The 17818-nt window shown below is 35.6% G+C and overlaps 1 protein-coding gene across 2 annotated transcripts in view; it reads left to right on the forward strand.

Annotated features, from left to right (window-relative positions):
- NPHP3 (nephrocystin 3) overlaps positions 1 to 17188 on the forward strand; it is a 54647-nt gene extending 37459 nt beyond the window's left edge. Inside the window, exons 18-27 of one of the 2 annotated variants that reach the window (XR_011445986.1) lie at positions 6109 to 6203; positions 6824 to 6946; positions 8527 to 8716; positions 8873 to 9114; positions 10375 to 10450; positions 12129 to 12256; positions 13514 to 13754; positions 14718 to 14863; positions 15459 to 15574; positions 16534 to 16765. Coding sequence is in view for 1 of the 2 variants with exons in the window: in XM_069565544.1 (XP_069421645.1) it covers positions 6109 to 6203; positions 6824 to 6946; positions 8527 to 8716; positions 8873 to 9114; positions 10375 to 10450; positions 12129 to 12256; positions 13514 to 13754; positions 14738 to 14863; positions 15459 to 15574; positions 16534 to 16714 (1518 nt within the window). In the remaining variant the exon portion in view is untranslated. Of the gene's footprint in view, positions 1 to 6108; positions 6204 to 6823; positions 6947 to 8526; positions 8717 to 8872; positions 9115 to 10374; positions 10451 to 12128; positions 12257 to 13513; positions 13755 to 14717; positions 14864 to 15458; positions 15575 to 16533 lie in introns of both variants that reach the window. The other variant, XM_069565544.1, reaches the window with a different exon arrangement.
- The last annotated feature ends 630 nt before the right edge of the window (positions 17189 to 17818 follow it).

Genomic DNA, 17818 nt, shown 5'->3' on the forward strand with positions numbered 1-17818 from the left:
TACAGAAGCTTATAAATTTGATTAAGCCCTGTTAGTTTAGTTTTGCTTTTATTTCTATTGCCTTGGGAGACTGACCTAAGAAAACATTGTTACAATTATGTCAGAGAATGTTTTGCCTATGTTCTCTTCTATGAGTTTTATGGTGTCATGTCTTATATTTAAGTCTTTAAGTCATTTTGAGTTTGTTTGTGTGTATGGTGAGAGATGTGTTCTAACTTCACTGATTTACATGCAGCTGTACAGCTTTGCTAACACCACTTGCTGAAGAGACTGTCTTTTCTCCATTGTATTTTCTTGCTTCCTTTGCCGAAAATTAATTGACAGTAGGTGTATGGGTTTTTCTTGGCTATTTCATTCCGTTGATCCATAGGTCTGTTTTTGTGCCAATATCATGCTGTTTTGATTGCTGTAGCTTTGTAGTTTTGTCTGAAGTCTGGGGGGGTTATGCCTCCTGCTTTGTTCTTTTTCCTAAAGATTGCTTTGTCAATTCTGTGTCTTTTTTTGGTTCCATATAAATTTTTGGATCATTTGTTCTAGTTTTGTGAAAAATGTCATGGGTAATTTGGTAGAGATCACATTAAATCTATAGTTTGCTTTGGGTGGTATGTCCATTTTAACAATATTAATTCTTCCAATCCAAGAGCATGGGATATCTTCTATTTTTTGAATCATATTGTTTCCTTTATTAATGTTTTATAGCTCTCAGGATATAAGTCTTTCACCTCCTTGGTAAGATTTACTCCTAAGTAAATTTTTTGCTATGACTTTAAAAGGAATACTTTTTTACATTCTCTAATATTTCATTGTTAGTGTAAAGAAATACAACTGATTTCTTTATGTTAATCTTATATCCTACTATCTTCCTGAAATCATTGATCTGTTCTAGTAGTTTTTGTGTGGAGTCTTTAAAGTTTTCTATATGCAGTATCATGTCATCTGCATATAATGACAATTTTAAATCTTCCCTACCAATTTGAATACCTTTTACTTTTTTTTTGGTCTGATTGCTATGGCTAGGACTTCAAATACTATATTGAAGAGAAGTGGGGAGAGTGGGCATCTTTGTCTTCTTCCAGATTTTAGTAAGAAGGCTTTCATCTTTTCATCATTGAGTATTATACTGGCTGTGGGCCTGTAATAAATAGCTTTTATTATGCTGAGATATGTTCCCTTTGAATCTACTTTGGTAAGAGTTTTTATCATAGACGGATATTGAATTTTCTTTTTTTTTTTAATTGAGTTTTCTCAAGTGCTTTTTCTGCCTTTATTGAGATGATCATGTGTTGTCTTTTCTTTGTTGATGTGGTATATCACATTAATTAATTTGCATATATTAAATCATCCTTATGACTCTGGGATGAATCCACCTTGGTTGTGGTGGTGTATGATCTTTATGTGTCACTGAATTAGGTTTGTTAATATGTTGTTAAGAATTTTCGCAACTATATTCATCAAAGATGGCCTATAATTTTCTTTTTCAGAAGTGTCTGTTGTGGTATCAAGGTGATGGTGGCTTCATAGAGTTTCTTTGGGAATGTACCTTTCTCTTCAGTCTTTTAGAAGAGTTTAGAAAAGACTGGTATAAGTTCTTCCTTGTATGTTTGGTAGAATTCGCTTGTGAAGCCATCTGGCCTTGGAATTTTGTTTGTAAGGAGTTTATAAGTTACAGATTCTATTTTACTTCTAGTTATTGGTCTATTCAAGTTATTTATTTCTTCTTGATTCAGTTTTGCTGGATTGTATGTTTCTAGAAAGTTGTCCATTTCTTCTAAGTTGTTGAATTTGTTGACCTATAATTGTTCCTAGTATTCTCTTATGGCCCGCATACCAAAAAATGTTAAGTCCACACAGGCTACACAGGGATGCTCTGACATAAAAATGGTCCTCCAAGACCACAGTAGATAACTGTTTCTCCTAAATCCATAGAGTAAGAGAAATATAAGTAAAATGAAGCAGAGGAACCACTCCCAAATAAAAGATCAAGAGAATTCTCGTTAAATGAGACAGACTTCTTCAATCTAATAGACACTAAAACAACAAGATAATGAAAATACTGAAGGAATTAAAAAGGACTATTCATAGTAATGTAGGTTACTGTACAAAGAGACTAGAAACTAGAAGGAGGAGCTGAGAAAAATTAGAAAATTCACTTGCTGAAATGAAAGCTGAGCTAAAGGCAATGAATAGCAGAATAAATAATGCAGAAGAATGAATAAGTGATCTGGAAGATAGAATAATGGAAATCACCCTATCAGAACAGCAGACAGAAAACCAAATGAATTAAAAAAAAAAAAAGGCAATATAAGAGACCTATGGGATACTATAAAAGCATGTCAGTCTATACATAGTAGGGATCCCAGAAGGAGAAGAAAGAGAGAAGGGGGATTGAAAATATATTTGAACAAATTATGCCTGAAAATTTCCCAAACCTAAAGGAAGAAACATATCCTCCTGTGTACAGGAGGCACAGAAGGTCCCAAACAAGATAAACCCAAACAGACCTATATCAATACATACTATAATAAAAAATGGCAAAAGTTAAACATAAAGAGGGCTAGAGAATAAGGGGTGACAGAGAATGAGTTGGTTGGATGGCATCACTGACTCAATGGACATAAGTTCGAACTAACTCTGGGAAATAGTGAGGGATAGAGAAGCCTGGATTGCTGCACTTCATGTGGTCGCAGAGTCAGACATGACTTAGCAATTGAATAACAACAAAATATAAAGAGAAGATACTAAAGGAAGCAAGAGAAAAACAAAGAGTTAATTATAAGGGAATCCCCATAAGGCTATCAGCTGATTTCTCTACAGAAACATTATAGGCCAGAATAGAATGAAAAAATATATTCAAAGTCCTAAAACAGAAAAATCTGTAACCTAGGATACTCTACCCTCCAAGATTATCATTTAGAACTTTTCAGATGGGCAAAAACTTAAAAAAAAAAAAAAACAGCAATACTAAACCCATCCTAAAGGAAATATTGAAAGGCCTTATCTAAATAGGAGAGAAGTAAGAATCAATAGGGAAAAGAAAACCACAATTGGAAAGTAAATCATTTAAATAAGCTGGTTTGTTAGTTAGTCACAAAGTCATGTCCAGCTCTTCTGCGATCTCATTGACTGTAGCCCGCCAGGCTCCTCTGTCCATGGGTTTCCCAGGCAAGAGTACTGGAGTGGGTTGCCATTTCCTTCTCCAGGGGATCTTCCCAACCCACGGATTGAACCTGCGTCTCATGCATTGGCAGGCAAATTTACCACTGAACCACCGGGTATGCAGATATTTAAAAATTTCTGTGAAAGTGGTGATAACCACAACAAACAGCAAAAGGACAAACATGAAGATATAAAAGAGGACATCAAGATCATAAAATGCGGGGGACGAGCATAAGAAAATGTAGACTTTTTTCCCTAGAATGTGTTTGAGCTGTATAACTACCAGTCTAAGGCAAGCAGATATAGGAAGGGGGTTAGCATACATGAAACATAGGGTAACCACAAATCAAAAACATATAATAGATTTACAAAAACCAAAGAGAAGAGAAGAGAAGCATAATGCAAAAGGAAATCATCAAACCCCAAAAGGAAAAAGGAAAAGAAAGGAACAAAGAAGAAATATAAAATCATGGAAAAACATTATTTAAAATAATAATAAATACATTTCTATTAATAATTACTTTAAATGTCAATGGACTAGATGCTCAAATCAAAAGACACATAGTCACAGAAAGGATAAAAAAAAAGAGTATAGAATATGCTGCCTACAAGAGACTCATTTTAGGGTAAATGATACACATAGATTGAAAGTGAGAGGATGGAAAAAACCATTTCAAGCAAATGGAAATGACAAGAAAGCAGGGGTTACAATATTCATATCAGACAAAATAGACTTTAAGTCAAAGGTTATAAAGAGAGATAAAGAAGGATACTATATTATGATAAAAGGATCAATACAAGGAGATGATAGTACACTCATCAACATATATTCAGTCAATATAGAAGCAACTAAATACATAAAACAAATACTACCAGACATAAAGGGATAAATTGATGGGAATACAATAATAGCAGGAGACTTTAACACTTGACTCACATCAATGAACAGATCTTTGAGACAGAAAATCAGTAAAGCAACAGACAGCCAAAATGATACAATATAATAGTTAGACTTAGTTGATATTTTCAAGACATTACATCAAAAATGTAATGTCTTGAACTTCCTGATGTTCAAGCTGGTTTTAGAAAAGGCAGAGGAACCAGAGATGAAATTGCCAACATCCGCTGGATCATTGAAAAAGCAAGAGAGTTCCAGAAAAACATCTATTTCTGCTTTATTGACTATGCCAAAGCCTTTGATTGTGTGGATCACAATAAACTGGAAAATTCTGAAAGAGATAGGAATACCAGACCACCTGACCTGCCTCTTGAGAAATCTGTATGCAGGTCAGGAAGCAACAATTAGAACTGGACATGGAACAACAGACTGGTTTCAAATAGGAAAGGGAGTATGTCAAGGCTGTATATTGTCACCCTGCTTATTTAACTTACATGCAGAGTACATCATGAGAAATGCTGGACTGGAAGAAACACAAGCTGGAATCAAGATTGCCAGGAGAAATATCAATAACCTCAAATATGCAGATGACACCACCCTTATGGCAGAAAGCAAAGAGGAACTAAAAAGCCTCTTGATGAAAGTGAAAGAGGAGAGTGAAAAAGTTGGCTTAAAGCTCAACATTCAGAAAACGAAGATCATGGCATCCGGTCCCATCACTTCATGGGAAATAGATGGGGAAACAGTAGAAGCAGTGTCAGACTTTATTTTGGGGGGCTCCAAAATTACCGTAGATGGTGACTACAGCCATGAAATTAAAAGACGCTTACTCCTTGGAAGAAAAGTTATGACCAGCCTAGATAGCCTATTCAAAAGCAGGGACATTACTTTGCCGACTAAGGACCGTCTAGTCAAGGCTATGGTTTTTCCTGTGGTCACGTATGGATGTGAGAGTTGGACTGTGAAGAAGGCTGAGCGCCGAAGAATTGATGCTTTTGAACTGTGGTGTTGGAGAAGAGTCTTGAGAGTCCCTTGGACTGCAAGGAGATCCAACCAGTCCATTCTGAAGGAGATCAACCCTGGGATTTCTTTGGAGGGAATGATGCTGAAGCTGAAACTCCAGTACTTTGGCCACCTCATGGGAAGAGTTGACTCATTGGAAAAGACTCTGATGCTGGGAGGAATTGGGGGCAAGTAGGAGAAGGGGACGACCAAGGATGGGATGGCTGGATAGCATCACGGACTTGATGGACATGAGTCTGAGTGAACTCCGGGAGATGGTGATGGACAGGGAGGCCTGGCGTGCTGCGATTCATCGGGTCGCAAAGAGTTGGACACGACTGAGTGACTGAACTGAACTGAACTGAACATCAAAAATAGCAGAATACACATTCTGTTCAAGTGCACCTGAAACATTCTCTAGGATTGAGCACATGTGTGTGTGTGTGTTCAGTCCTGTCCAATTCTTTACAACCCCCTGGACTGTAGCCCACCAGACCCCTCTGTCCATGGAATTTTCCAGGCAAGAATACAGGGATGAGTTGCCATCCCCTTCTCCAGGGTATCTTCCCTTGAACTCGCATCTCGTAAGTCTCTTGCATTAGCAGGCAGGTTCTTTACCACTAATGCCACCTGGGAAGCCCTTCATTGCCATGGTTAATTTATATATGTAATCTAATGTAAATAAATTCTTTCATTTGAGTATGCTGTGTTATATGTAGGTGTAGAATATTTGTAATTTCACAGGCTTATCTTTCTCCTTTGTAGTATTAATACATCACTTAAATATAGTTTCCTTTTTTTGTACTTTTGCAGTCCACATTTCAGATTTTTAATGTATTCACTAAAAGTTTGAATTGTACTATATTTTGAGTTCTAACAAGAATTATGTCAGTTGTCACATAAATACATACTGAATTTTTAAATATTTTAATGCTATTTCTATTCTACAACTATAAATTGAAATAATTATAAGTTTCATTTTAAAAATTCATTGTTAGATGTACAGTGACTTACAGAAAATAGACTGTGATATTTTTTCTTTTTCTCCATAGGCTTGGGAAACAGTGAGACTAGAATACATGGAAGGCCCCACCATTATTGCTTCATATAGACAAAAGCTAACCAACTATTTTACCATGCAGCTAAGGTATTACAAACGTCCATTTTGTTGTTCTTAGCTTCTGCAACACACTATACCTCTGTGTCCTTATTTTTTTCTTTCTTAGAATAATTTAAAATATAAAAATTTACTTACTATTTTAAAGGTTAAGTTCTCTCCTGTTAATGCCGAAAGAACAAAATATAATTATGCAAGTCAGTCTTTTAATATTATGCTGAAGATTTAAGTGAAATCAATGCAGGATCATTTTATTATTTTTATTTTATTCTAGTTAAATAATTTAAGTAGTTAAAAAAATATGTGTATGTCTGTAAATACCTGGTTGTATACAGTTGTGTCCATTGATGGGGTATTTTTGATAATTCAATTTGTGTCCATTGATGGTTTTTTTAATAGTTCAATGCCTACTCTATAGGTATAGGAAAATACCTATAGAGTTTGATCAGTGGTCCTGAATATCACTTTATTTCCATAGTTAGGTTCATAAAGTTTCTGATTTTTACCTAATTTTCTCAGTATTATTCATCGAATCAGGGATAGGATATATATCAAATATGTATCTCCTCCTTTAACATTTGCCAGTAGTCTTTTGAAGCAATCCCACTGTGGGACAGCACTATTGAATGTTGTCCCTTCTCTTCTAATAGTCAGGACCGAGTGACTTGGAGGAGTGCAGATGAACTACCTTGGCTTTTCCAGCAGCAGGGAAGTAAACAGAAGCTGCATGACTGTCTTCTTAACCTCTTTGTGTCTCAAAACCTCTATAAAAGGTAAAAAACTTATTTGTAGGACATCTTTCCCCAGAAAAACAGATTCAAACAGTTGTTTGGGGTAACGGGAGAAAATGGCATTCTTCATTTAAAAATTAGTCCACTTTCAGTGGTAACCGTAGTATAAAACAATATGGGAGAAATTTTAAACAGTTTGCAAATTGCCATGTCTACTTTTCCCAAGAGGTAAACAAAAAAGATGCTGTGCTGTGCTTAGTCACTCAGTCATGTCTGACTCTGCAACCTCATGGACTGTAGCCCGCCAGACTCCTCTGTCCATGGGCGTTCCCAGGCAAGAATACTGAAGTGGGTTGCTGTGCCTTTTTCCAGGGGATCTTCCCAACCCAGGGATTAAACCAAAATCTCCCACATTACAGGCAGATTCTTTACTGTCTGTGCCACCACGGAAGCCCAAACAAAAAAGATAAAGAGTATTGTTTTTATAAAATCAGAGCTGGCATGCTCTCGAGGTAGCTTTGTATCTTAATCTTTCACTGAAGCAGGTTTAAATTCAGACCACCCAGAGAGGTGGTTCATGATGTCTACCTCTTAGGGCATCCAAGTATTTTAAAGTATAGCCTTCAAGCTAGACTTTGGGCTCTTCATAGGATCTGACTGGTGTCAGAATTTAAAGAAAGGATTACCCTTTTCTTATAATAATCTTTTTTAAGTTTTTATTCTATCTTTTTGGCTGTACCATGTGGCATGTGGGATCTTATTTCTCATACCAGAGGTCAAACCCACACCCCATGCAGTGGAAGCACCAAGTCTTAGCCACTGGCTAAGGGAGATCCTTTATGTCTCATTGGTATCTCCTGGTGTGTCTGAATTTGCGTCTTGCAGAATCACCTTTTTATGAGCCAACCTTCTGACCTCTAAGTCCCACCTCCGTCTCACCTAGAAATTTAGACACTTCTCATAACTTAGCTGCATGATTTGTTTTGTTCCTTAATGATCTCTCTCAAATTTCTTTGTTGCAGCTCATAAATTATTTCTGATCTCCATCCAGTTTCTCATGATTTGAAATGAGATTCATCCTTTAGTTTAACAGCTCTCCATCCTACTTAATACCATCTACAGATGAATAAGCTTACTTTTATCATTCCATTCCTTGATGAAAATACAAAGCAGGTATTCTGACAGCTTGCCTGTGCTTTGTTTCTTCTGTTCGTATTTCCATCATTTAAAATAATTTTGGGGTGAACTCAGCTGTTGACTGCATATCGTAAAAAATCTAAACAGGATTCTGATAGGGTTCCATTGGTGAATAACCATAATGGTATTCATGGTATCAGCCAGCACTATGGAGTACTTGCTACATGCCGTGGTCTCCTTAAAGCAACACTTGAGGCAGGTGCTGTCCGTGTGCTCTTTCTGCAGTCGAGAATGATGAGGTAGGAGAGAACACAGCTAGAGCGCTGTGGACTCAGATGGCAGGCCCGGTTTACACCTTTACCTCACTACACTGGACTGGCCTCCTAATACACTGTCAGTAGCTTGATATGAATTTGTGGCATCTTCACTCAGTAGTGGGGTTTAACATTTCTTTTTCATTATATCACTGTTATTTGTTGAAACAGAGGACATTTTGCTGAGTTGCTGAGTTATTGGCAGTTTGTTGGCAAAGACAAAATCGCAATGGCAGCAGAATACTTTGATTCACTGAAGCAGTATGAGAAAAACTGTGAAGGCGAAGAGAGCATGGTTTGCTTAGCTGACCTTTATGAAACCCTGGGGCGATTTCTCAAGGATCTAGGCCTTCTCAGTCAGGTAACTTCAGTAGGGAGTTAGAGGCTGTGGGTCTTCATGTTTACTCTCTTCTCCTTCCTAGGAATTGATGTAGCTTTCATTTGTTGTGCTAATCAGATGGCAAATCTTACAGGATTTCACTCACATTAATTGGTCTTTAACCTTTTTCTTCCCCAGGCTGTTGTGCTTTTGCAGAGGTCTCTGGAAATTCGAGAAACAGCTTTAGATCCAGATCACCCACAAGTAGCTCAGTCTCTCCACCAACTCGCAAGTGTGTATGTACAGTGGAAGAAGTTTGGCAATGCAGAACAACTGTATAAACAGGCATTGGAAATCTCAGAAAATGCCTATGGTTCAGACCATCCACATATTGCTCTCGAACTTGAGGCACTTGCAACTTTGTACCAGAAACAAGATAAGTAAGATTTCAATGAGTAATTCTCTGGTTTTTTGACAGGGAATTAGTGTTCTTAATGTACTTATGTGGGAGGCATTGTTTTGTGGCTGTGTACTTTTCTTTATCCTGTACTTTCCTTATCCTATATTCTTTTGAATCTACCATATTCAAATATTATTCTTTGTCTGGGTCTTCATGGGGTAAACAAAATTAGAACTGCAAGGTTCATCTCTGTTTCAAGGACAAGGTTCATCTCTGTGGAGGACAGAGCATGGACTTTGGAGTCATAGAGCTGGATGTGCAAATGAGCTCCTTTGCTGACTGGCTTTCTAATACTGAGTACTACTAATACAGGGGACAGCAAACCATCACCCACATGCCCAGTCCAGAAGGTCCCCCCCTGTTTTGGACCTAAGGTTGTAGTGGAACACAGCCATAGTTTTTTGTTTTTTTTTTTCATTTACATATTATCTGTGGCTGCTTTCATGCTTCAACAGTAGCTTTTTAGTTTGAACAGCAATCACATAACCCACAAAGGCAAAAATGCTTACTATCTAGCAGTTTACAGAAGTTTGATCCCTAGTATAATACAACCTCTGAAAGGTATCTCTTCTCTATCTGAAATCATTTCTTTTGCTCAATCATAAGCGACACATATTGGAATTTTTTCTTTTAACTTCTAAAAATATTGTTTCACACAGATTTTGTGTGAATTTCCCATTTCTATGTGACCAAAAATTAGTTGATATAGCAAACTAAAGTTTTGAATTTTCATTTAATTGGATTGCATTTTAGAGATTGCCTTTTAAACTCAAACTGAGTTTAATCAGCTAAAAAATAGTTAAATGTCAGCTAGTTGGAAGACGTGTTCTTTTAGTTGCTAAGTCATGACTGAGTCTTTTGTGACCCCATGGACTATATCTCGCCAGGCTCCTCTATGCATGGGATTTCCCAGACAAGAATATTGGAGTGGGTTCCCATTGCCTTCTCCAGGGATGCATTTCCCTTCTCCTGACTCAGGGATTGAACCTGCATCTCATGCATAGGCAGGCAGATTCTTTACCACTGAGTCCCATGGAAGCCCACTTGGAGGACTAGATTTATTAGATTTTGCTTTGTGAAAGTTTTTGGTTAAGATTTTTCATTCCATATGACTATCACTTCTAGAAATAATGTTGTATTTAATTAGCAAAAAAAAGACTTTACATTGGTGCTTTATTTCACTGAAGTATGAAACTTTGGACATGTTGCTTTCCTTTGACTTATTTTTTTTTTTTTTAAGATATGAACAAGCTGAACATTTTAGGAAAAAATCGTTTAAAATTCGTCAGAAAGCTGCAAGGAGAAAAGGCAACTTGGTAATGAGAGATTTCTTTTGTGTTGTATTTTGAACAAAAAGGAAAAGAACATCTCCATATCATAATGTAGATGCATAAACCTCACATATTTAAAAACTTTTGACTTTAAAAATTGATTTCTAGGGAAATACTAATTAATATTTTCTAATTTAAAATACATGTTTAAATATTAGTATCACTGAGAAGTACAAATTAGTGTATGTTTATAAAGTGGAACTATATATTTTGGTAATCATTTTACACTATATACATGTCATATCATAATGTTGTACACTTTACACAGTTTTATATGTCAATTATATCTCAATAAAGCTGGGGAAATTTTTCTTTTTAATTTTTAAAAAGTAGAACTATATAATCCAAAGACTAGATTTTAGTGTGAAGCAATTATACTCCAATAAAAATTAACAAAAATGATAAAGGTTAGATTTTAGAAGATGAACTTAAAAGCTGTTTCCATTTTTTAAAGAGCTGGAAAAGAGAATAAAAGAAATTTAGTAAACATTTAATGTTACATTCAAATGCCAAGAAATTATTATCCTTAAGTGTAAAAAATTTTTCATTTTTCTAAGCTGCTGACAAAATAAATATAGCATATTTATTTTAACTTAAAATGCTATATTCAGTTTTTTATTAAAATGTATTTCACATCTAACACTATGTAAATATAAGATGTACAACATATTTATTTGATGCATTTATATATTGTAATATGATTACACCATAACATCACATCACAAAATTATTTCTTTTTTGTGATTGGAATAATTAAGATCTAGTCTCTTAGCAAGTTTGATGATTATAATACAGTATTGTTGCCATTATTACCTATGCTATACATTTGATTTCCAGGACTTACTTGTCTACTAGTTGCAAGTGCTATGTGCAATTTTAAGTTCAGTTCAGTTCAGTCACTCAGTTGTGTCTGACTCTGCGACCCATGAATCGCAGCACGCCAGGCCTCCCTGTCCATCACCAACTCCCGGAGTTCACTCAGACTCACGTCCATCGAGTCAGTGATGCCATCCAGCCATCTCATCCTCTGTCGTCCTCTTCTCCTCCTGCCCCCAGTCCCTCCCAGCATCAGAGTCTTTTCCAAATGAGTTAACTCTTTGCATGAGGTGGCCAAAGTACTGGAGTTTCAGCTTTCGCATCATTCCTTCCAAAGAAATCCCAGGGCTGATGTCCCTTAGAATGGACTGGTTGCATCTCCTTGCAGTCCAAGGACTCTCAAGAGTCTTCTCCAACACCACAGTTCAAAAGCATCAATTCTTCGGCGCTCAGTTTTCTTCACAGTCCAACTCTCACATCCATACATGACCACAGGAAAAGCCATAGTAGTACTTGGTATTAAATGTTTAGTAATAGGGTTAATAAATATATGCACATTAATTCTGTTTCCTAATCTTTTTGATGCATTTAGGGATTCTGTTCATTTTGCTAAAATATCATAGTCATTTTCACAAAATAGTTTTAAATGAATTTAAGAATGTGATGTCACTGGGAAGTTTGTATACTTTTTAATAATCATTAGAGTAATTGAGTATACTTAAAGTAATTGTAATCTACTTTAAAGGAAACAAAAGGAGAAAGGATTTTTTCAGAACCCTAGTATATTGCTTCAGAATCAGAGATTGCACTTTCTTGATGATTGTTGTGAATTTCTGTGTTTCTCCAGTATGGATTTTCCCTTTTACGTAGACGGGCCCTACAATTAGAAGAGCTCACATTAGGTAAGGATACACCTGACAATGCTCGGACCCTCAATGAACTGGGTGTACTCTACTATCTTCAGAACAACCTAGAGTGAGTACCATACTGTTCATATTGAAAACAGGTATTCATTTCATCTCTTGCATCTATCAAGCCAAGCTAGAAAAAACTGACAGAATTTTTCATGTATGATATCTTATGAACATGGCCACATTTAACAAAGACCATGACAATTTCTCCACTGTTTTCTTTCACATTGTTTATTTAGTAACTAAGATATTCTGTAGTTTCCTTAGTATTTTATGTTTATAACAAGTGAGTTTGTGTAGATATTGTACAAAAGATCTCACATAAGAACAAACTTGGGACTGAGAGAAAATAAAGAAAAGAATGTAGATGGCTGCTAATTTTATTCTTCAATTTATTTGGGTGTAGACTCAAAAAGACTCTTTTATGATAAATGAGTGTTTTTTGGACTTCTTCGTATGTCAGCAAAATATAATAGACTTGACATTTTGGATATCAGAAAAATACAAATATTTAGCCCACTTCACAAAGGAGCAAGCTCTACTGTTTGTTGTGGTGCTCAGGCTTCTCATAGTGGTGGCTTCTTTTGTTAAAGAGCATGGGCTCTAGGGCACATGGGCATCAATAGTTGTAGCACACAGGCTCAGTCATTGCGGCTCCCAGGCTCTACATTATAGGCTGAGTAGTTTTGACCCACAGGCATATGTAGTCTTCCCAGACCAGGAATTGAACATGTGTCCCCTGTACCGGCTGGCGGATTCTTATCCACTGCACTATCAGGGAAGTCCCACAAAGGGTTCTTTAATTAAAACTTATTTAGTACTAGGGAGCTCCCTTGTAGCCTGGTGGTTAGGATTTGGCTCTTTTACTGGAGAGGCCCGGGTTCTACCCCTGGTCAGGGAACCATCTTGCATGGTACAATGCAGCCAAAATACCAAAAAAAAACTCAACCAGATTTAGTACTAACTCCAAAGGGAGGGAGAAAGAAAGGATACCAAAATCCTTTGAGTTTGGCTTAGTAATTTTTAAGATATAAAAAGTTTGTTTTGGAAACTATTTATGAGTTTGTCTTTTAGGAGAAGTGAAGTGGAGAACTGAGACAATTATCCAGATACTTTAGGGTCTCACACTACCAGGAAGGCATATTTAATTTTTGGAAAAGGGCAGAAAGAGATGAGAGATGGGAAAGAGGATTTTGAGCTGAATCCTTCATTTTAACTATCTTGGATTTAAGAATAAAAGTACTTCAGTTCTCCTCCTAATTAGGACTAGGGTTCTGACTTCTAGAGGATAGTTTAAACCATCCGGGTGTTTTGTTCATAGAACAGCTGACCAGTTTCTGAAGCGTTCCTTGGAGATGAGGGAGAGAGTTCTAGGACCAGATCACCCTGACTGTGCCCAGTCTTTGAATAATCTGGCGGCTCTGTGCAATGAAAAGAAACAGTATGACAAAGCAGAAGAACTTTATGAAAGAGCCTTAGACATTCGGAGACGAGCATTAGCTCCTGACCACCCTTCTTTGGCTTATACGGTAAAGCATCTTGCGATCTTATACAAGAAAATGGTAAGTAATCCACAGCATGCCTACATGTGTTTTATAATATACCAGTTAAGCCATAATTGCTGTAAGGAAAACAATTTATCTTCTGATGGATAGATTATTTTCTATCAGCTTTTAAATCACAATGATTTAATTATTTCAGACTTAACTAAATTAAGGTCCTAGTTTAGTTTTTAACAATACATTCTAAATACAAATGCATTTGTCAGCACTCCAGCTAGAACTTATTCTTCTTTTACATTTCAGAAGTTCTAAAATTCAACCAGTATTAAGTTTGCTGTGTTAGGCTACCACAGACATAACAAATCACCCAATTGTCAGGACTGAAGAAGTCTCCATAGCTAATGAAATGACCATTTCACTTTTTCTTTTCTTTGCTTACAGTTAAATGTAACCATTCTTTACCACAGAGTTCTAGCCTAAGTGATATTTGGAGTTTTTATAGCTGTCCTTAAAACAAATGAAAATCAGGAGAAAAAACTGCTTTCATTTAGTGTGGTTACAGAGTTGTATAGACTTTGTGGGACTGTTGCTAACCCTCCTAGTACTGAAGTTGATGTTTCAATATAAAGGTTGTTGCTATTTCTACCTAAATTTCAAGTAAAAAGAAATAATCAGAAAAATCGGGAAAGTATTTGGTGGAAAATGAGTTTTAAAATAAAAACTGATGCTACCTCTAGATTACATATAGTAGCAAACATACTTTAACTGGCATGTGTTTATGTCACCAGAAAGTTATAATGGGTGATCCTAAAGAACTTTCTGAGTTATCAGAGAAAATGTTCTTATATTCTATATAGCTTTACTTACATATTTTATTAGATTTCAGATATCCATAAACTTATCCATTAAACTGGGAGGAAATATTTCTGAACTTTTTTCCTCAAAATTACTTTTTACCATAAAGCTGTATTTATGGAACAAGCTCTGATCATAAAGTATTTATTGCTTTAATATTTTTGTTAGATTTCACTTTTGTGTTTTAGGGGAAACTTGACAAAGCTGTACCTTTGTATGAGCTGGCTGTTGAAATCCGGCAGAAGTCCTTTGGCCCAAAGCACCCAAGTGTAGCTACTGCCTTGGTGAATTTAGCTGTTCTTTATAGCCAAATGGTAAGTTCCCATACTATAACACTTTATAAATGAATAGTTTTAACATATGAAATATAGGTAAACATGTATTAGATATAGGTAAACATGTATTAGATATGACACAGTAAAAATAATTAAAGGACATTTAAGGCTATCTACTAATGTTCCCTTTAATACTTGAGAAATTATTAAAGTTACAACTCTAAGACAGCCCATTCTTCTTAGCGTGAAATACTGTTTAGTTCATTGCATAGGCTTATTTATTTCTGGAGACTCCCTACATCTCTTTATGTAATACTGTTTCTAAGATGTATCATTTGCTTGTCATGAGTAAGTGATATGGTACCCTGGGGTACCGCAAAGAAGTTTGTGCTTATATAATTGGATTAATGTCAGTTGTTACCAAGCCAAGTCTAAAACTTAAGTTTCTGAATTTTATTATACTACTTCTCCAATTATGATTACTCCAAAATTAATCAGTTTATCTACATCTTGTAGGAGGATATTAACTCTTTTAAAGTGCTTAGCCAAGTAGGTCAGCTCAGTCTAGAGTACCTTAAAAGTAATTTCAGAAACCCAATGTGTTCAAATGAGCATTGTTTTCTTTTTTAATAAGAAAAAACACAGTGAGGCCTTGCCGTTATATGAACAAGCATTAAAGATTTACGAGGACAGCTTGGGTCGGATGCATCCTCGTGTTGGAGAAACACTAAAAAATTTAGCTGTGCTTAGGTAAGAATTCTTCACTTTCCTCATATTAGCCAAAATCCCTTTTAGGACATCTTTGATTCATCATAGAACCCCACAAAATAGTTATTGCTGATATGCTTTTTATTGGAACAGAGGGTTTATTTTTGGCTGATCTAGTTCAAGACACATTGAAATAATATCCAGAAGTGAAATTGACGGTGGCACAACCTATTTTGTAGAGGAGAGTATCATGACAAATAAGAGGATGGATTACATTTGCAGCTAACTGGCTCTGGGGGTAATCTGGGCAGTTTGCTATGCTCAAAGTGGATTTACCATGTTGACTTTTGCATTCTGTTTCCCTCAGGATGCTAACTTCCTTCAGCAGTTTCACTGTACCCATTACAATATAGTCTTAATGGTGCCCCTATAAGACACTTGGCAGCAGACAAAAAGAAGAATTTGGGTATTCTGTTTTATTGGTTTGCCTGAAAACAGACTTTTCTTGCAGAGTAAAATTTACAAACTGAAGTTAAAATATAAAGTAAGATCATTTCTTAGGCAAAACACAAAACCTAGAAATGATCCACAGACTTTCCAAGTAATGGGTCAAGCTGCCTCTTGCATGTCACTGTGGGACCATTCACTATTTCACAGTGCACAGAAAACCCAGCTGTAGGGTTTTACACAAGGTGAGGTGGAGAGCACTTCTGGGTAGATTTCAGGTGGATTTTTTTTTCAATTATTTATATTTTGTCATATGGTTAAATGACTAGCAATTGGCTGAAATAATCTTGGAAATCCTGTGATAGTTGGCATTTTAGAAAATTTTGAAAGCATTCAACAAATATAACTTTTTCTATATGAAACTCTAATAATAAAAACCTCCAGTTTTTCAATCTTCAGCTTGGAAAAAAAGAGCACAACTTGTTTTTCTGTATCCTATAAGATCATTTAGAATTGTTAAAAGAGAATTTTCAGAATTTTTTTTTCTCCCAAAGCTATGAAGAAGGGGATTTTGAAAAAGCTGCTGAACTATACAAAAGGGCAATGGAAATAAAAGAAGCAGAAACGTCACTTTTGGGTGGAAAAGCTCCTTCCCAACATTCATCAAGTGGAGATACATTTAGCTTAAAAACAACCCATTCTCCTAATCTTTTCCTTCATCAAGGACAAAGGTGACAGCAGCAACTACAATTCATTGGAAATGCACCTTAGGATAAAAAAAATAAACATTTGGAACTTTAGAATTTAAAATTTATAAAAACTGTTAAGAAAATTTAATTTTACTTTGTGTGATTTAACTGATTATTTGTATGATATTGGACTACATTGAAGTTTGAGTCATGGCTATTTCAATTTTAGCTGTTTGAAACAATTACCTTTCCTATTGTGTGGGAACCAATATATACACCTTGGAATCCTAAGATGACATGAAGAATTAAGTGATCATGGAGAATAGACTGGTCTCTGTTCTGTAATAGCAGTTATAACTCTTTATTAGCAGTTAATACAAGTTGTTCAAGAATTCCATGATTCTTATCTTTCAAAATCTACTTTAGCCTCACCATTCCTCATCTTGCTATTCAGTAGCAGTCTGGCCCAGTTGTCTACCTCAAAGAAAAGTTTTGGAATAAAGGGATAATGTTTATGGGACATATGAATTGTCTTCTGTAAAATGAACTAGTATTAGGAATCTGTCTGCTACATTTCTTTTATTCTACCTTTTCCTTGAGCAGATATGGCTAAGCCCAGTGTTTTCTGTGCTTTCTACATTGCATATTGTTTTTGCTGTGTAGAATGTCCTTGCACAATCTGAAGTCAATATTGCAGTAACAAATCAAGCTCTTTGGCATTCTTTTAACTTTTCCCAAAATATGGACATGACCTTCTTCCTTAAATGGCCTAAATCTACCTCTTCATTTATCTTGAACTCAAATTAGTTGCCCATTTTATATTGAAAATTAAATATTTTTATAGGTTTTATAAATATTGCCAATCTGGGGTAGTTTCATGCCATTTATGTATTTATATATATATATATATAATAAAATTTTCAATTTTAATACTTGTAACATTCCAGTATGTATTAATTGTAAAGGTGAAAGATGTGATAACCATATTTCACAATTTTAAAATAAAGGTGAAATTTCAAGTTCTTTTTTCCACTCCAGTTTATACAAAAGGATTATATTTACATAATTAAGAAAAATGTTGAACACTACAAAAAAGAAGAATTAGCATTGTAGTTTGCTAATTCACTGAGTAGTTTGCTCAACTTGAGCT

The sequence above is a fragment of the Ovis canadensis genome, chromosome 1, assembly GCF_042477335.2.
Source record: "Ovis canadensis isolate MfBH-ARS-UI-01 breed Bighorn chromosome 1, ARS-UI_OviCan_v2, whole genome shotgun sequence".
NCBI classification, from domain to species: domain Eukaryota; kingdom Metazoa; phylum Chordata; class Mammalia; order Artiodactyla; family Bovidae; genus Ovis; species Ovis canadensis.